The sequence below is a fragment of the Protopterus annectens genome, chromosome 6.part0 (genome assembly GCF_019279795.1).
Source record: "Protopterus annectens isolate FY-2018-M chromosome 6.part0, PAN1.0, whole genome shotgun sequence".
Taxonomy (NCBI): Eukaryota; Metazoa; Chordata; order Ceratodontiformes; family Protopteridae; genus Protopterus; species Protopterus annectens.
In genome coordinates, this window is record NC_056737.1 from 1,126,262,050 (window position 1) to 1,126,282,936 (window position 20,887).

General features: G+C 43.5%; 1 protein-coding gene across 1 annotated transcript in view; it reads left to right on the plus strand.

Moving 5' to 3' along the window:
- Positions 1-20,887, plus strand: part of LY75 (lymphocyte antigen 75) — a 3,856,564-nt gene that overhangs the window by 3,194,950 nt on the left and 640,727 nt on the right. The window contains exon 27 of the mRNA XM_044074746.1: positions 18,775-18,942. Coding sequence (XP_043930681.1) covers positions 18,775-18,942 — 168 coding nt within the window. The remainder of the gene's footprint in view (positions 1-18,774; positions 18,943-20,887) is intronic.

A 20,887-nucleotide genomic window follows, 5' to 3' on the forward strand; every position in this document is an offset into this window, starting at 1 on the left:
TCATACTTCCTATATAATGTTTCTGAGATGTCCTTAAATCACTTCCTTCATCCCCTATTTACGTATTATACTTCTTATATAATGTTTCTGACATGTCCCTAAATCAGTTCATTCATCCCCTTTTTACGTATCATACTTCCTATATAATGTTTCTGACATGTCCCTAAATCAGTTCATTCATCCCCTATTTACGTATCGTACTTTTTATATAATGTTTCTGACATGTCCTTAAATCACTTCATTCATCCACTATTTACGTATCAGACTTCCTATATAATATTTCTGACATTCCCTAAATCAGTTCTTTGATCCACTATTTACGTTCTATATAATGTTTCTGACATGTCCCTAAATCAGTGCATTCATCCACTATTTATGTATCTTACTTCCTATATAATGTTTCTGACATGTCCTTAAATCATTTCATTCATCCACTATTTATGTATCATACTTTCTATACAATGTTTCTGACATGTCCCTATTTCACTTCATTCATCCACTATTTACGTTTCATACTTTCTATATAATGTTTCTGACATGCCCCTAAATCAGTTCATTCATCCACTATTTACATATCGTACTTCCTATATGTTTCTGACATGTCCCTAAATCAGTTCATTCATCCCCTATTTACATATCATACTTCCTATATAATGTTTCTGACATGTCCCTAAATCACTTCATTCATCCCCTATTTACGTATCATACTACCTGTATAATGTTTCTGATATGTCCCTAAATCACTTCATTCATCCCCTGTTTACGTATCATACTACCTGTATAATGTTTCTGACGTGTCCCTAAATCACTTCATTCATTCACTATTTGCATATCATACTTTCTATATAATGTTTCTGACATGTCCCTAAATCATTTCTTTCATCCACTATTTACGTATCATACTTCCTATATAATGTTTCTGACTTGTCCGTAAATCACTTCATTCATCCCCTTTTTACATATCTTACTTCATATATAATGTTTCTGACATGTCCCTAAATCACTTCATTCATCCCCTATTTACGTATCATACTACCTGTATAATGTTTCTGACATGTCCCTAAATCACATCATTTATCCACTATTTACGTATCATACTTCCTATTTTTTCTTGGCCAAGCCATAAAGGAAGGAGAGAAAGAGTCTGTCGCTTTCTGGATGCATTATCATGGATATTATTAACAGAGGTACATTATCATAGCTCATTAGAATGTATTGATGCCTCCAAGTGTTTCTCTAGTTACAGTCTAGTGACAGTTGTAAGCGTCTAATATTACCTGTTTTTATTTATCCTAATACTTGTAAAACCATACCACATATAGGCTATTGAAAGATTTAATCTTAAATCTTATGTAATGGGAAGCACAACTGCACTCTTTCTTGGCCCCTTGTCTAGTACAGCTAAAAAGATAATGTTCATATACTATTTAATTATATTGACTTAATTTTCATATACCTCTAAATATCTCAGTGGAGGTGATACAGACAGACAGAAGTGTAGCTAGTTCATTTAGCTCCCTGGGCTGGTGCTATGATCCAGCACCCCACCCCCTCAGCACTTCACTATAATAAGCCATAAGGGATCAGTTTACTACAAACAAAGCAAATAATGTAACAAATAGTTGCTAAAGTTTATATCCTGCCACTACAGAGCACTTTAGCATTCAGGTTTTAGTTAAAAAAAGAAAAAAAGAATCTGCATTCAAACTGGAACCTTAGTTTGAGAGACAGCCTTACAGAACTATCTGCAAATATATAGAGCTGAGTATACTTTTCTGTATTATTCTGTATTATAGAGCTAAATTGATGGCTTAGATATCTGTTGTGTATATATATATATATATATATATACACATATATATATATATATATATATATATATATATATATAGATATATATAGATATATATATATATATATATATATATAGAGAGAGAGAGAGAACAGTATATATTTTTTGGCTTTATAATTTGCACATTCCTCACATCTGTGTTGAAACTTTTTCCCCATCCCCCCCCCCTCATTTCCTGCCTTGTCTTCAGCTATATAATTGAGCTAGTGTTGTGTGTCCTGTGAATTAACAATCTGCATTCAAACTGGAACCTTAGTTTGAGAGACAGCCTTACAGAACTATCTGCAAATATATAGAGCTGAGTATACTTAGATATCTGTTTTATATATATATATATATATATATATATATATATATGTATATATATATATGTATATATATATATATATATATATATATATATATATATATATATATATATATATATATATATATATATTTATCTAGAGAGAGAGAAAACAGTATATATTTTTTGGCTTTATAATTTGCACATTCCTCACATCTGTGTTGAAACTTTTTCCCCACCCCCCCTCATTTCCCGCCTTGTCTTCAGCTATATAATTGAGCTAGTGTTGTGTGTCCTGTGAATTAACAATCTGCATTCAAACTGGAACCTTAGTTTGAGAGACAGCCTTACAGAACTATCTGCAAATATATAGAGCTGAGTATACTTAGATATCTGTTATATGTATATATATATATATATATATATATATATATATATATATATATATATATAGCTCTATATATATATATATATATATATATATATATATATATATATCTAGAGAGAGAGAGAGAACAGTATATAATTTTTGGCTTTATAATTTGCACATTCCTCACATCTGTGTTGAAACTGTTTCTCCCCACCCCCCTCCCAGTTCTTGGTTGTAGTTTAAATTTGGTGGCTTTTGCAGTGTCCGCCCCACTGTAGATTTGATCTAAGACACTCCCCACAGGCCCATCTCTTTACCGCATTCTACGTAATTAACCCTTTCTGCACTTGCTTTTAGTCCTCTTTAATTTAATTACATTTCTTCAAACTGTGTGTGGACTAATATTGCTACATATTCAAGTGTGCCAGCTTGCACTGCATGAGAATTGTATTTACTACTGCTTTTGCTACTTTTCTGGAAAAAAAAAAAATTCATCTGCTTTTATGTTTCTTCCTACTTTATTTGGCTTTTGCGTCATCTTAAAAGTACTCAATTGTATTTATTACTGCTTGGTGTAACTCATTCTAAGCCTTTTAGTTTCAACACTTGGGCTTCAGACCAGTTGTTTTACATTGAGAGGGTTTGTGGTCTGCACTGTAGTGGCAGAACAGGTAGCTTACATCCTTCTAAGTTGGGAATTGCTGATTGAGGGCTCAGTGTCTGTTATTTTAAAAGTGTATTAATTCTGGTTTAAGCACTTGGGCTTCAGGCCAGTTATTTTACATTAAAAGGGTTCGTGGTCTGCACTCTTGTGGGAGGAGAGGCTGGACTCTGCCCTCCTGAGCTAGGAATTTCTGGTTAAAGGCTTATAGTGCCTGCATATCTGAACTGCTTCTTAATGAAATTGGTACACCTTGTTTGCTGTAGCATAGACTAGATCCAGGCCTGCTGAATCTAGCTTTGTTTGTATAACTTGAGCACTAATCCAGGCATTCTTTAAAGTATTCAATTGTATTTATTACTGCTTGGTAGTAACTTGATTAAAGTGTAGCTATCATTCTAAGTCTTTTGGATTAAGCACTTGGGCTTCAGACCAGTTGTTTTACATTAGGAAGGTTTGTGGCATGCACTGTGGTGGCAGGACAGGTAGCTTTCATCCTTCTAAGTTGGGAACTGCTGATTGAGAGCTCAGTGTCTGTTATTCCTAAAGTGTATTAGTTCTGGTTTATGCACTTGGGCTTCAGGCCAGTTATTTTACATTAAGAAGGTTCGTGGTCTGCACTCTTGTGGGAGGAGAGGCTGGACTCTGCCCTTCTGAGCTGGGAATTTCTGGTTAAAGGTTTATAGTGCCTGCATATTTGAACTGTTTCTTACTGAAATTGGTACACCTTGTTTGCTGTAGCATAGACTAGATCCAGGCCTGCTGAATCTAGCTTTGTTTGTATGCTTGTTGTTTGCTTGTTATTTCCCTGGAACGCTAATTCCACCTAAAACGCGGCTTCTCAGCACTTCTGTAGATCCCTAGTGATATATGCATTGCTTACTCTACTTATTTCCTTGTTTCACTTGAAAGAAAGTTACTGTTTGTCATTTTTGCATTTAAGTTACCTGTAACACATTGCACTTAAGTTACCTGGCATTTGCTCACTAAAGCAATTATATAAGTCAGCACTAAAAATTAAAAGCACTATGCCCTCACTCCCCATTGGCCCTTGTTTTCAATTATAAAGGAATTCCCAATATTATTCTAGCATGTCCAAAGGTCAGTTGTCAATCTCCTCTCCGGTCCAGCTGGTGAACCTGGGAATCTTGAGGCAATGTTACAACTGCCTCATGTACACAGACAACCCTCTCCTCCTCCCAACAAATTCCAACACATGTGAGAGATGCAACCATATAGCCAAACTGGAGGCTAAGCTCTCTCAACTCAGTACTGGCATAACCAGTCAAGAGGAGAAGGAAACCACACTCACTACAATTCCAGTCTCACATAGACCTACCACGACAGCAAACCAAACACATAATCACACAAAAACATACTCGAGGCTCTAAATAAAGATCTGCCTAAGCAGCAGAGACCTCCAAAGCAGACACCCAAGCAACCGCTACCCCAAAACAAAACACGTGCAACACATATCTCACAAAGCCAGTGTGCCGAACAGTCACAGCCCTTAAGGCTAAACAACACACCTGATACACTTGTAATAGGTGACTCTATCGTCAGGCACACTGACGTCCCGCTCACCAGGCTGAACAAGGAGAAGGTCACGGTGAGCAGCCTGTCGGGCGCTAGGATCCGCCACATAACACAAGCACTCAGGTCACTCCAAGGCAAGTACAAATATGACTCAGTCATTGTCCATGCTGGTGTGAATGACCTGAGACGTACCTCCCTGGACTACATGAAAAGAGACATAGAGGAGCTCCCTGAGCATGTAGCCCAGGCCGGTATGACCCTGACCTTGAGTAGCATCTTACCCTCACCAGGAATGATGCCACAATATGAAGACAAGATGATCAATTTCAACAATTGGCTTAAGTACTGGTGTCATTCAAAGGGGATCCAATGCCTGTCAGCCTGGGATGATATGCTCGACAAGCCACGATGCTTCGCTAGGGACGGCTTGCACCTGTCACCCCTGGGCTTTCGGATATTGGCAAAGGCTCTTGCTACCCCCATAGTGCCTTTTTAGGCAAGGCTCAAAAGACAAACCCACCTCCATAGGTATCACAAGGGATAAGAAACTAAGAGTAATGCTGCTCAACGCCAGAAGTCTAAACCTCAAGATGCACGCACTTGAAACTCTCCTTAGCATGGAGAACATCGATATCTGTGCAGCAACAGAAACCTGGTTCAAGGCTCCCGAGAGCACCCCAGCACTACCAGGTTATACCTCATACCATGCTTTTCAGCCCCAAAACTTGGACCGAACCACAAAAGGAGGGGGAGTATCGATATTCATCAAAGATACCCACACCTCCAGGTTGGTGGCAAAGCACGATGCATCAGAGACTATCCATGTGCAACTAACAGTGGGTAAAACTGCCTTCCAGTTTATAGCATGCTACAGGCCACCCTCCCAAACCCAGGAACCCCACTCGGCCTTCCTGAGAACACCGAAAAATATGAAGGTCTCTCCAAACACCATTATATTGGGCGACTTCAACTACCCAAACATAGACTGGGAGCATTACTCTAGCTCCAACACCCTAGCCCAAAGGTTCCTAGAATTCATAAACTCAAATGCTATGGAACAACTTGTTACCACTCCCACAAGAGGGGAAAACATACTGGACCTGATCATCACCAACATGGGGACTGTATGCTCCAGACCAGAAGTGTATCCCTCACTGGTAAGATCAGACTATAAACTGATCTCACTGGATATCCACATCCCGACCCCACCCCCTGCCCAGAAAACCACAGTGATAAACTTCTCTAAAGCAAATTTCACACTCCTCAAAACCGAGGTGGAATCCTTCAAAGCCCCCGGGCCTGTGGAAAATACGGCCCAGACCGCAGAATCCTTTATAAATGCATTCTATGAACACCTTCAGGAATGCATGGATTATGCAGTCCCAAATAAATCCAAGACCCAATCCTCCAGAGGTAGACGTCCTGTCTGGTGGACCCCAGCCATAAACAAACTATACAATAGAAGGAGGAAGCTACTACATGATAGAGCAAAATCCCAAAAAGGGAAGGCATCTCTGATCAGTATTAGCAAAAGGGCACTCATAAAATCGTCTAAGGCCAGCTTCGAGAGAAAAATTGCACAGGACACTAAGGATAATCACAAGGCTTTCTTTAGTTATGTCAGGAACCTGGGTGGGAATTCCCAGATATGCTCAGAATTAGTCCAAAATGACAAAAAATACACCGAACCCACAGACATTGCCAACATCCTAGCTGACAGGTTCAGCGCAAACTCCCCCCCCCACCAAAAGGTCAAATATCTATCCCAGCAGAGTGCTGCCCCCCTGACATCTCAGATGCTCAGGTCAGAACCGCCCTCTCCAAAGCAAAAAACACAGCATCAATGGGACCAGACGTTGTCCCGGGCTGCGTCCTACATGAACTCCAAGAAGAGCTAAACCCAAACATAAAACTGCTGTTCAGTCTCAGCCTTAGTACAGGATATGTACCCAAAGAGTGGCGTACAGTAACAGTGGTCCCTCTCCACAAAGGTGGTGCCTCAACGGACCCTGAAAACTATCGCCCCATAAGCCTGACTAGCTTGGTCTGCAAAGCTATGGAAAGGATCGTCATGGACCTCATAAATAAAGATATTGGGGACCTACAGACACTGGATCCTACCCAGTTCGGCTTTGTTATGGGCAGATCCTGCCTCTTAAACCTGGTCGACTTCTTTGAAACAGTCACCAAGGCCATTGACGAAGGGAAGGTGGTCCTCACAGCCTACCTGGACCTCGCAAAAGCCTTCGATACAATACCCCACTCGGGCATTATAGATAAGCTCACCAGCTTAAATATAAACCCCTATGTCACTAGATGGGTTGCAAACTGGCTCAAGGACAGAACCCACATGGTTAGAATTGCTGGAGCCATGTCAGACTCCAAACCAGTTACAAGTGGCGTCCCACAAGACTCAGTCTTGGGACCTCTCTTGTTCGGTATATATTTCTTGGAGGTACAGGCCAACACAGAAGCACTGTGGCTGACCAAGTTCGCAGATGACTGCAAACTGGGCGCCATAATCGACACTCCAGCCGACACAAGCATCCTCCAAAATGGCCTCATAGAAACAGACAACTGGTGCCAGAGCCATGGCCTCAAGCTAAACGCCAAAAAGTGTATAGTCATCCCCTTTGGCAAAAACAAAGTGCCCACAAATTACCACATAGGTGGTAATCCATTAAGTACAGAAGAAGTAATTAGGGACCTGGGGGACCCAAGTTGATAGCAATCTCTCATTTGACAACCACGTGGCCAAAGTGGTTAGAAAAACATTTTATATAGCCCACCTAATCATGAAGGGATTCACATCTATATTAGGGGAGGTCATCGTGTCTCTTTACTCATCCCTCATCAGGCCCATAATCGAGTAGAATGCCCCTTTTGGGATGTACCTTACCAAACACCTGCAGCAACTGGAAAGTCCCCAAAAGTACCTCACCAAGAGGATCAAAGGCCTCAAACAGATGCCATATGCTGCCCGGTTAAAGAAACTCCAGCTCTACTCAGTGGCATACCGCCTGCTCAGAGGCAACCTGTGTCTGATGTATAAAGCCATGTCCCAACCGGAATTAAGGGACATGCTGCACCTCAAAAAATCCAAATCCCATCGAGCTACACGCTCGAGAGACTTGAACCTCAGCACTGAAATAAATAGGATATGCTGGAGGGACAGATTCATAACCCAGAGGCTCCCTTCACTCTGGAATAAAATCCCAGTCCAGGTTAGGCAGAGTCCCTCATTGACTCTCTTCAAGAGGAATCTTGATGAGTGGATGGGAGATCGTAGGTTTTCCCCGGGTATCACTTCTGTGTCACTGTTAGACAGAGGCACAGTATACTAACCTCGAAAAAGGGCATAGCAAAATTAATTTAAAATGGGTGGCGAAAGCCAAACATACTCTGGCTAGGCTTTTAAATGCCCTAGGGCAGATAGCCTAGTATGAACATATGAACCTATGAACATTTTTGTACTTTTTAACTGTAGGAAACTGTTTGCTACAATCTAGCAAGCAATTACTATAGTTATAGTTTAGACTACACACTGAGTCCTACAGCACTCAGGTATGACCTCAAATGCAATACTAGCTTTTAAGTGCTGGTATTACATTAAACAGCTATCAATCGGGATCAGCTTATCGCATCTCCCAACACTTTGTGCCCACATCTGTTGCCCCTCTTGCCCCACCCTAGCTACACTACTGCAGACAAAACTACTTATCCTCATTTAAAAGCACACAGATGAATGAACAAAATGCTTCCGACAGTATGTGTATAACTTGAGTGGTAACTGAGATAGTGTATGTTTACAAAATATCACAAAATTAATATTTGCTGTGTTTATTGTAACCTATAGAATCCAGTTTAAGACATAATCTAGTGAATGCTACAGCTGTAAAGTTTGTGTGCTTAACAATTTTCCGTTTCCTCTTTTTTAAGTAAACTTATGGTTCCTAAAATGTAAACATTTGTTTGAAATGTGAGATCATAAATTGATGTTGTCAAAAAGCTCAGGCTGCAGCCATTAGAAGTTAAAATACAAACTTCCGGATCTCCAGTGGAGAGAATGAGTAATGGAAATATATCATTTTTCTACTTTTCCCCTGTGTCGAGAGTAAGGGCTTGCAACTAACAAGACAGACACTTTTCGAAAGAATTGCAGGCTGCTTTGTCTTTTGCCATCAGGCATTCCAGTGACGAATGCTGCAGTCAAAGCTGTAGGAGCGGCTACAGCTAATGCTTTCTTCAAGAAGGTATTTGTTACATACATTTACTCTGTAGCCAATTAATCTTGATGCATATATTTACCAAGGTTTACTGTTTTTGTCTCACTTCAGGAGTTGGGTTTCACTGCTTCAAGACTCAGCCTTTTGAGCTTTGTCCATAGATCAGTGATGGCGAACCTATGACACGTGTCAGAGGTGACATGCCACAACATTTTGGGTGACACACCAGTGTTCACCAACACCCGAGTTACCAAAGAAATTTGCATTTGTTGCTTGTGTGAAGTGCATTGAATTATAGGAGCCAGTTCAGCAACACTCCTGCAGATGTAAGGAAGTTATTAACCTCAAAGACTATTTTGGTATACTGCAAAGGGCAAGTAGTCTGTATTTCTAGGATTTTGCTGTTTTACATTCCACTCAACTGTCCCTCTTAATCCTTCCTAAAACTGGAAACATTTTAAACTTAATAATGACAATAATTTGATTTATATACTAATTTTACTTCAGAAAATGTATAATCTGAAGTAGGATTGTTCATTTGTCAGCAACCTGTGGGTTACGGATCCGATATCGGATCCGAGCCGGCAACTTGTTTCAAGCTAATGGATCCGCGCTCCTAGCTCCTCCCTTCACCCATAATCCCCTGCTAACCCTCCATGACCTCTGATCTAGTTTGCCGCGCTTGTGATGGCTGGATCCTTTTTGAGCTCTGTCAGATAAGTGGAAAAAGTTAACTTTTTCTAATTATTTTTAGTCAGGAAATTCTTTTTTAGTTTAAAGTAATACTTCTAAAGTGTGTCTGAGTTAGGTTCCTTATTTTTTAATTAATACCCTCCCTTCGCTGGTCGCTATTGTGTGAGTGTTTGTTGAGTGTCTTTTGGGGCCTGTGTGTGTGTGTAGTTGTTTTTCTTTCTTTTTTAGTTTAAAAAAAAAAAAAAAAAAGGAATGGCTGAGGCCCCAAAAGCCATATTTTCTAAATGTACCGAGTGTGGCCATAAGCTCTCCCCGGCTGATGGCCACACTCGGTGCGTTCGGTGCCTTGGGGTTGAACACCTCACCTCGGGCTGTACTATCTGTGCAGTGTTCAACCCCAGGGCACTGAAAGAACGGAGGTCGAAGCTGGTCCTGGTGGGACTTCTACCCCCGGATTCAGCTTTGGCCTCCGCTACCTCTGCTGCTCCCGTGGCTCCATCACAGCCTGTGGTGGTTGCCACTCCTGCCCCCCTGCCTCCGACTGGGACTCAAACTCCCGCTAAAGTGTCGGAGGACAGGGAGGCCAGGAGGGAGAAACGGAGGGAGAAGCACCACAAGCGGTGGGCCGAGACCTCCGTTTCGGCCCCGCCAGCTAAGCGGGCTTCTCCCTCCACTGCTTCTAGGTCTCCTCCTCCTCAGCTCCGATCCCCTTCTTTCTCCCCGGGGCCCGAGGAGGAGGAGACCCGATCTTCGTCGAGGTCATCGAGGCGGCATTCCAGGCCTGCCTCGGTGGCCTCTTCGAGATCCACTTTCAGCTTATCAGATGCAGACTTGGACTGGATGATGCGAAGGTTCATCCAGGCCCAGCTGCAGATGGGAGTGCTCTTGCCTCCCCCCCCTCAGGGGGGGAGCTCGACACCTTTTTTCCACCTAATTGCTCCTTCTCCGACCCGCTACCCGCACTCAGAGCCGAGCAGCTTTGGAGCCGGGGGTGGGTCGGCGCCGACAGTACTTGGTACTTCGGATCTGACCCTACCCTCGAGTCTGTCGGATCCGACCTCTCAGAGCCGTGGTCCGAGCTTCGGATCTGGGGGATTCAGTGTGCCTTCGGCTCCATCCAGGTCGGAGCACACTGGTCCCTCGGATCCGACGGTCTCGGCGCCGGCTCCGAGTGGGAGCCGACTTTCGGATCCATTGGAGAGTGGCTCTCCCTTGGCATTCGATGTTGTGGAGAGGGCTCTGTTGAGAGCATCCGGACCCCCGGTCCTTGCATCGACTCCTCCCTGCATTCCCTCTCTGCTGGGCCAGGCTTCCATCACCCGGCCAAAGGGACAGCCTGCTTCGATGTCACAGATAGTTCCATTGGAACAAGATGTTGCTGGCGAGGCCTCCTCGGACAGTCCCGAGGAAGCTCCCGCAAGCATAAGTGCAAAAGGAGGCACGTGGACTCCCCTGAGTCCTTAACCAAGGACACGGACTTGGAGGAAGGGAAGGCTCCCCAAGATCACCCCCTGAGGATGTCTCCTTTGGAGACATCATGGAGATGCTTAGAATCAGAGGTGGGTGGTCTGCCCCCAAGTCTTCCTCTGACGAGTCTGTGTTTCTGGAGGCATTCGAGGCAGGCCCGTCTACCTCCTGGGTGTCCCCTCCAGCTGACCCCCTGGTGGACCTCATTACCACCAGGGCATGGAAGGATCCGGACACCGTGGAGCCAATACCGAAGCGACCGGATAGGATTCTTAGCCCCCCCTCAGATCGGTCACATTGGAGTAAGGGCCCCCCTGTAGATGCCATGTTGACGGCGGCAGCCACAAAGAGGGAATTGGCTCAGGAGAGTCCCTCAGTCCATCCACAGAGCAAAGAGTCCAGTTTGATGGATCGCTTAGGGAAGCGAGTCTTTAGTTCAGCGACCTTCTCAGTAAGGTCCCTGAACTATATGGCACATGTCATCAGGATGCAGCGGAATCTTATCAAAGAATACGCTGCATCCCCCCCTGAGTCCATGTCGGAGGAGGATAAACAATTGTACTCCACCCAAATGGCCACTCTGAGATCTATTTCAAACACCTCTATGCGGCTGTTGTCCCACGCCACAGAGGGAGCCGCTAGGGCTAGCGGAGCAGGCCTAGTCATGAGACGTCAGGCCTGGCTCCGTCATTGCGACTTTACGGAGCCCTTTAAAGCGTCCTTCGCGAATGCCCCCTTTGATGGTTCTGCCCTTTTTGGCAAAACAGTTCGCAAGACACTTGTCCAGAGTGAGAAGGACGGGAAGACGTTGTCTGCCATCGGAGTCCGCTTCTCTGCTCCCCAGCGGTCCTTTTCAAGGAACCAAAAGGGTCAGAAGAAGATGTGGTTCCGGAAATCACAACATTCCCAACCAGCTCCGGACAACCAGTCCTACCGTGGCAGAGGTGGACAGGGAGGACGTCACCCCAGGGGCAGAGGGGCTCCGAGAAATTTTGGGTCCAGAGAACCTTTCTCTGAGCGGCCCGCGCAGCAGCCCTGAGGGGTTGCCTGGCTGCTCCACTCTGGAGGCAGTCGGGGGGCGTTTTTCGAAACATCTAGCGGCATGGGAGTCCATCACAACAGACCACTGGGTGCTTCGCATCATATCCAGAGGATACAAAATACCAATTCTTCATGTCCCCCAATCCAAGAACCTCCCCGATGTACCACCCAATCACAGGGAGGCCGCAGCTGCAGAAATACAGCAGCTGCTAAGAAAAAGAGCCATCCAGCCCATCCCCCAAGACCAGCTCGGATTAGGGTTCTACTCCAGGTTCTTTTTGGTGCCAAAAAAGACGGGGGATCTGAGACCCATTCTAGACCTTTCCCGCTTGAACCTGTCAGTAACCAAGGAAAAATTCCGAATGGTCACTCTTCAATCTATCCTCCCCCATTTGAGGGAGAACGATTGGATGTGCTCCATAGACCTCAAGGATGCGTATTACCACATCTTAATGGACAAACGATCCAGGAGGTTCCTTCCCTTCTGGCTGGTAGCCAGTCACTACCAGTTCAGGGTCCTTCCCTTTGGCCTCACCACAGCCCCCAGGGTGTTCACCAAAGTGTTAGCAGTGATTGAGGCCCACCTGAGACTCCAGGGAATTCAGGTCTTCCCGTACCTGGACGACTGGCTCCTGACCGCACCAACAAGGCATCTACTTTGCTCGGCCAGAGACTTCTTTCTCCATCTAGCCCCACAACTAGGCATTACTATCAATGTCGGCAAATCTCTACTGGCTCCAACACAGATCATAGAGTTCATAGGTGCCAGAATAAACACCAGAGATTTGCGAGCCTTCCTAACTGCCGAGAGAATCAGAAATCTACAACTTCATGTGCGGGCTATCCTTCATTCAGAGGCTTCACCAGCGGAATTGATCCTGAGGGCACTAGGCTCCATGGCGGCAGCGATTACACTCCTTCCATGCGCCCGTTTGAACATGCGAGTCCTGCAATGGACTCTGTTAGTGCAATGATCCTTCCTATCCCTTCCTCTCCACCATCCCATTGCTATCAGCAAGGCTTGCAGGAGGGCGCTACTATGGTGGCTCCAAGCATCGAACTTCCATATGGGCCGTCCCTTCTGCACCTCTCCCCCTATTGCCACGGTGACCACGGATGCTTCCTGCCTTGGGTGGGGGGGGCATTACACAGGCAGGACAGTCCAAAGCATGTGGAACGATACAGAGACCTCCCTGCATATCAACGTTCTGGAGATGAGAGCGGTGCTGTTGGCGTTGCAAGCACTTCAGAGCTTCCTCCCCGCAGGAACGATTGCAATTCACTCGGACAACATGTCAGTGGTCTGGTATATCAACAAACGGGGGAACCAGATCTTATCCTCTTTGCCGCAAAGCCATGAGAGTGTGGGAATGTGCGATCTCCACCAACCGCTTTCTGATTGCAACGCACATTCCGGGGAGGACCAACATCCTAGCAGACAAGCTCAGCCGCACCCTTCTTACCCCTTACGAGTGGTCTCTCAATCCTCTAGTAGCGAAGCAGATATTCGCAACATGGGGGCAACCCTGCTGCGATCTTTTTGCATCTCCATCAAACGCCAAATGCGACAATTTCTTCGCTCTAATCCCCCCACCAGGGGAATCTCCAAGAGACGCTCTGGTGCATGCTTGGCCACCCGGTCTACTCTATGCCTATCCTCTTCTTCCAATGATGATACAACTCTTACAGAAAGCCTCGCGGTTGGGGAGCAAAATGATTCTCATTGCCCCATTCTGGCCTCGACAAATTTGGTTCCCTTACCTGTGGTCTCACCTTGTGAATCACCCTTGGATTCTAGATCCCATTCCGGCTCTCATCTCCCATCCATTGGACTTGCCAACTCCAAACCTGGACAATCTGAAACTGACAGCTTGGTTGCTCCAGTTCCACTCCTAGTTAGGACTCCCGGTATCTCTTCACCAGTCAAAGCCATCCTCGTGGCAGCAGATAAGCGCTACACCAGGAAAATGTGTCACAGTAAATGGAAACGTTTTTCCATCTGGGCGGAGCGATCTAGATCCCTTTCTGGCTCCTCTTCCATCCATTTTAGACTTCCTAACTGAACTCTTTCAAGAAGGCGCTAGTTGTTCAACTGTCAAAGTGCAATTGGCAGCCATTTCTCATTATCATGTGGGACATGATACAGGGCCCTTGATGTCAGCTAAATTGTGTAAAACCTTTCTCAAGGGTACCTTTTACTTAGACCTCCTGTAAAAGAAGCCGTACCCCATGGGATCTTACTTTAGTTCTTCAAGCCTTGACTGCTCCACCATTTGAACCCGCTGCTTCAGTGGATCTCAAATTCTTGTCATGGAAAACAGCATTCTTTGTAGCCATTACTTCAGCGAAAAGAGTGTCGGAACTTCAGGCTCTTTCTGTAAAGCCTCCATACCTGATTTTTCACCCTGATAGAGTGTACCTCAGGATCAATCCCTCCTTTCTTCCCAAGATAGCATCAGAAACCAACATAAACCAATCCATAAATTTACCGTTTTTCTTCCCTAAATATCAAAATAAGGGTGAATACAAGCTGCACTCATTGGATGTTCATAGGCAGCTTCGTTTTTATACTCATAGGACGGCTGGCCATAGACAATCTGACCAGCTGTTCGTTTCCTTTGCCAAATTTAACTTGGGGAAAGCTATCTCTAAAGTATCTTTATCTCGCTGGATTTCCCAATGTATCCTACTGGCTCATCAAGCCTCGGGTAGACCCACACCAGAAGGAGTTCGTGCTCATTCCACTCGCTCCATTTCTACTTCTGCGGCTTTCAAGTCTAGAGTTCCTTTGGATGATATTTGTTCTGCAGCCACTTGGGCTTCATCTCATACCTTTATCAACCACTACAAGCTAGACCTGCTTTCTAGAGGAGAGCATCCTTTGGCTCTCGGTGCTCGTAATATCCTTCCATGATGGCCACCCAGGGTGCAGGTAGCTGGGGACTCTGTCCCACAGGTTGCTGACAAATGAACAATCCTACTTCAGATTTAGAAGTTATGTACTCACCATAACGTTCCATCTGAGTAGGTAGTTCATTTGTCTGCAACCACCCCCCCCCCTCCTTCCCCCTGACCTTCTTCGGATCTATTAGTTTTTAGATATCCTTTGTTGGATATATATTGAGAGGCAAACTCGATCTGAGGTCATGGAGGGTTAGCAGGGGATTATGGGTGAAGGGAGGAGCTAGGAGCTCGGATCCATTAGCTTGAAACAAGTTGCCGGCTCGGATCCGATATCGGATCCGTAACCCACAAGTTGCAGACAAATGAACTACCTACTCAGATGGAACGTTATGGTGAGTACATAACTTCTAATTAATTCACATTCATTTTTTTTCTGTCAGTGTCTCGAATTAATAGTACTAGTAGTTTAAAACTGTCCAAGTCTCATATTTCTAGACTTGTCCCTGATTCTGTTGAGATTTATCCCTGTTGTACTGACAGCCATGCTGTTTTATTTATTTTTATTTTTTTATTTAATTAATTAATTTTATTTTGTTGTTAATTTTTGGGGGGGGGGGTTGACATGCAAGAAGAGTCAAGTTTGGCATTTTCCGAATTTTTGACACGCTGAACCCAAAAGGTTCACCATCATTGCCATAGATAGTCCTTTAGGTCTTTCCACACTGTTAGTTTACTGTTTGGGAAAGGGGAGGAGTTCTTCAGTGTTAGATGTAACAGATCCATTCTTAACTGTATCAGTTGGTCTTCAAAAGGACCTTCATCAGTGGATCAGAAATACTCTCCCATCACTCCTTGTGGATGGTCAAACATCATTCGCTGTTTGAGTTCCCTTTAAGTTAAGCAAGTATATACATGTGTATTATTTGTTAGCAGTGTAGGTGTTCATTCATTATTGTTATTTCCTGATTTTTCAAGAAATCCTTAGTTGTGGCTGAAGGCACGCTGGGGGTACTTTGTTGTTGGGCATAATTGTCTAACTCATGACATCACAGGGTTCACAAGGTTGCACCTCTGAGCACTGACTCTTTCAAAAACAGACAAATTCTGATTGCTTTTGTGTAGATATGCTGCTACAGCAAAATGTTATTTCCAGTTGATATTATATTTTGTTATGACACAGCATCTCTGATTCACTAGGTAGAGATAAAGGCTGGTATTCATAGTTCGTGGCTTTGCATTTTTGTAGTGGTAATCCATGAAGAGTGGCGCTAAGTTGATATGCAAACTGCTGAAGGGGTCACTGGGAGAAATGTTTCATTTTTATGTCATAGATCCATGCTTGTGCATACATGAGCAGAATACTGAAGGAGTTGTTGGGGGAAATGTTTCATTTTGGTGCTTGTACATACTTGGAACTTATTGATGAAGGGGTCAGTGGGGGAAGTGATTTATTGTGGTGGTTGTGCATACTTGGACAAACTTCTGAAGGGATGGCTCAGTGGAATTTGTCCAATATGTTGTTTATTTATTCTGATTTTTCTAATTATTTTCCGGGAAGAGATAAAAAATGCACTTTTTTATTGGTAGACCAGTCTGACTTGCTCTTTTTCTTTTGTTGTCATGCATTTAAATCTAGACCTTATAGAGGGGGCAAACGTTTCTTAAGATGCAAAAAATGTTTCAGGCGAATACTCTGGCCTTGGGAATTTTTTTTCCTTAATGACTCCTTACATCGCCCCATGCAGCTGTAGCAGGGGGATTGTGTACCCTTTTACTTTTTGTATCTCATTGTCTACTCCCATCTCAGAATCCTTTTTGGAAGAGGGCAGAATCTCAATATGTGTACAAAACAGGAAGTATTTTTCTGTAAATGTTTAGATAGTGTGTTTTGGAGTTGGATTACAAGACATAGTTCTTGTCAGTGTCCCACTATTAACGTGTTTCAATGGTGAGAAGTCCCTTTTGAATAGAAAGGAACCTATTTTACACAAAATACTAAGGAAGGTGATTATAAAGGTGGGTCCGTCTTTCTACAAGTTCCAGGTGATTCTATGATAACACTTTGTAAGGCATGAATTGGAATTGTGCTTGAATGTGAAAAAAATAATTCTGAAACTGAAGAGGGCTTTACCTTTTATCTTTTTACATAACATAATTAGTTCAGAGATTGGTGCACCTCTGGGAAAGTGAACCCACATTGTTTGAATGGATTTTTGCACAAATTTGCTGTCTTCATAGTTTTTCCCCGTTAAACTGAAGGAAGTAGGTCTCTGACATCAGTCTTAGATTTCTCTAATCTGAACTAATATCTCAGAGTCAGTAAAGGCAAAGTGGTACTTATTCAGACAATCTTGTATCTTCTTGTACATGGAGCCTAAGTGACTATTATAGATGTGAAAGACATTTACTGGAATATTCGCATATTACATCATCATAAAAGGTTGTTGTAGTCTCCAGTTCAAGAACATGGAAGTTCGGCCATTGGCCAATTTTCATTGCCCTCTGTGTTCTTCTAATGGAGGAGCATGTCTTCTGTTCAGGAAGATCCTGGCTCTGAATTTTGAGGAAGGTTCTGAAACCTGATGAACATCTAAAATGCCACTTTGAGCGAATGCATACAGATGACGACACAACATCTGATCCTCACAGAACTACAAACTATTAAGGTTCATCCTTTCTGCTGCTTAAGCATGTCTGCAATCAGGTCAGTCTGGAAAGTTCCATACAGGCTCCAAGTCATAGCACATACAGCAGACATGAAGTGACAGTCACCCATCAGATACTGGATTTTGGGACATAACCTTGTAGCTTCTTGTGCTGTAACTTCAGTAGCAAATGGGCCACAGGGTCAGCCCACTCTTTGAGTGACATGACCCTGACAAGAAGCCTAAAGCAGTCTAAAGAAGTGTATAGTATGATTCCACTTATTCTTATTAGAGGTAATATGTAATTATTGACCATTAAATAGGTAAGGCCAATCTGTAACCAAATGGGATAGGTTATTTCAAGCAGAAAAAAGGGAAATTGGCTAGGCTTACGTTGACCCACAAGGACAGCTAGTCTAGTACTTACCTGTGAACTTGTAAAGCAAGTGGAAAGCAGTGGACACATACCAAGCAGTCATTGTGTCATGGACATATCTGGATGAAAGCCACCATAGCCAGTGTCGCTCCTTATGTTCAGAGATGACATGGAGCACAATAAGCACAATACAACCCATGCTGCACAAGAGTCACAACAACCAGTGTCATGTCACATGTATAGTGAAGATATTTGGCACATCTGAAAACAGTTGTATTGTAACCACATTGCCCATAATGTCCTATGAAGATTTGTTATGCAATAGGCACTGCATAACCTGATATGTACAGGATCTATTGCATTTGGCATTACCAGAGAAGTGGACTGAAGACATACCATGCATGGAATGCCCCATGACATCAACTATATCCAAGCCATGGCACAGAGCATGAAATAATTTAGTGAAAGAAATCAAGTACTATGATAGCAGTATTTAGTGAAAGGTCAGTGCAGTAAGCATTATCAGAATATAATTACTATGGCTACAGAGTAAAAGAGTTGGCAAATACATTCCTGGTATATTACAAGTATTACTTTGGTAAGTATTTTTTTCCATTCTTGGAAATGCATGTGGTTTAGATGGTTACTGTTCCTTGTAATTGAAAAGTATGTTTATAGAACTAATGATTTCTGAAATGCTGTTTTATTTTATATCAGACGACAATCCAGCCAAAGTGCCCAATGAAGAAATAGCCCATTGTCCTCATAAAATTGGAAGTACACCTTGGGTAACATTTCAAAACAACTGCTACACTTTCCAGATCAATCAGAAGAGGTGGCGGAACATTAATCTAAAAGAAGCTCATATTGCCTGCAAAAACATAGGTAAGTACAGTACAGCACATGTCAATTTTTTTTTATTCCACACTTGATGAATTCTTAAGCCCACACTGGACATTGCGTTCTAAAATGATGTTAGTATCTCATCAGATGGCATGCTCTTAAACCAGGTGGCTGTGGGTGTCAAACAAACGTCAAGTCCATAGATTCATATTCCATTACTCTGTAGTACTTCATATAGGCATACTGTACCCCTGAGGTGCCATTTTTCAGATACCGTATTAAACTGAGGTAGCATCTGCCTGATTAGATGGTAGTTCTGATGGTGTTTTAAGATCCGTGCCACTTGTCAGTAGATGAGTAGAGGGAATTTTATTAAAATTATACAATAAAACACCTTTCAGCTGCAAATCACATGCATAAAATAACTAATGTGTGTGTACTAGCAAGCATTTAGTATTTTCTTATAAAAATGTTATGAAAGTTCTGGTCAGTGCAATATAGCTTTAATTTGGATGAGAACTTCTCCAGAGAAAGGGTTCTGCAGGTGGTAAGGTACAGATAAATATAGCTCATCTTGCTTGTTAAGTTATTTGCAGAGAACTTCAGACTCCTTGGTTCAAATGTAGATGAGAAAAAGAGAAAAAATTCTGCTTTTGGTGTACGCTTTTCTACTCCTCAGTGGCCTTACTCCAGGAACCAAAGGAGTGGGAAGCTATGGTTCAAAAAGTTCCAAGGGCCTTTCCAGGTCTCACATGGTAACAACTCCTCTCGAGGCAGAGGGGGGGAGTTACAGTGGAAGACGCCATGCTAGAGGCAGAGGTGGCCCGCAAAATCAGGGTTCCGGGGATTCGTTCCCTGGTAACTCCTACCAGTGCTCCTGAAGGGAGGCCCGATTGCCATCCTCTGGAGGCAGTCGGGGGATGACTATCCTTGCACCTTCCTGTCTGGCTGACGATAGCAACCAACAATTAGGTGCAGAGGATTATAGCCAGAGGCTACAATATCCCCTTTTCCAATCATCCCATTCAACTAAAGAGAATCCCAGACGTTCCACCCAGTCATAGGGATGCAGCAATTTTAGAAATACAAAAATTGCTCTAAAAAATGTCATCCAGACATTCCCACGAGACCAGAAAGGATCCAGAATTTACTCAAGATTCTTTTTAGTGCCAAAGAAAACAGGAGACTGTCAACAAACCAAATTCCGGATGGTCACTGTACGGTCTATTCTTCTGTTCTTAGGAAAAGACAATTGGATGTGCTCAATAGATTTTCAGGATGCGTATTATCGCATAAAAATAGACAAATGCTCCAGAGCCAGTCATTACATGTTCAGAGCTCTGCCCTTTGGTCTCATCACAACCCCCAGGGTGTTCACCAAATACATGGCAGTGGCAGCAGCCAACTTCAGACCGCAAGATTTCCGGGTGTTTCCATACTGGCTCATTGCTGCAACCACCAGGCATCTGCTGCTGTAAGCAAGAAACTACATTCTTCAAACTTGCTCTTCACTGGGGATCACAGTAAAGTATGAAAAAACCCATTTAAAGCCAACACAGCATTTAGAGTTCATAGGAACGGTGTTAGACATACGCACCTGTATTGCTTCTCTTCCCCAAGAAAGACTTCAGAGAATAAGATTCCAAGTCAGCCTGATCATTCACAACAGAACAGTGACAGCAAGACTGTTATTACAGGTTCTAGGGTCTATGGCAGCCACCATCACTTTAGTTCCCCTTGTGTGGTTTCACATGGGAATTCGACAATGGCTGTTAGCATCATAATAGTCATTCCTGAGCCATCCTATGTCAGATCAAATTCTAATCACCAATTTATACAAGAGGGACCTGAGTTGGTGGCTTCATTCCAACGAGATTCTATTGGGCCGTCCATTTGTTCCACCTCATCCCCAAGCCATCCCAGATATTGTGGGGGGGGGGCATTATCTGGGAAAGGCAGTCCAAGGCACTTGGTCTCAGTTAGAGGC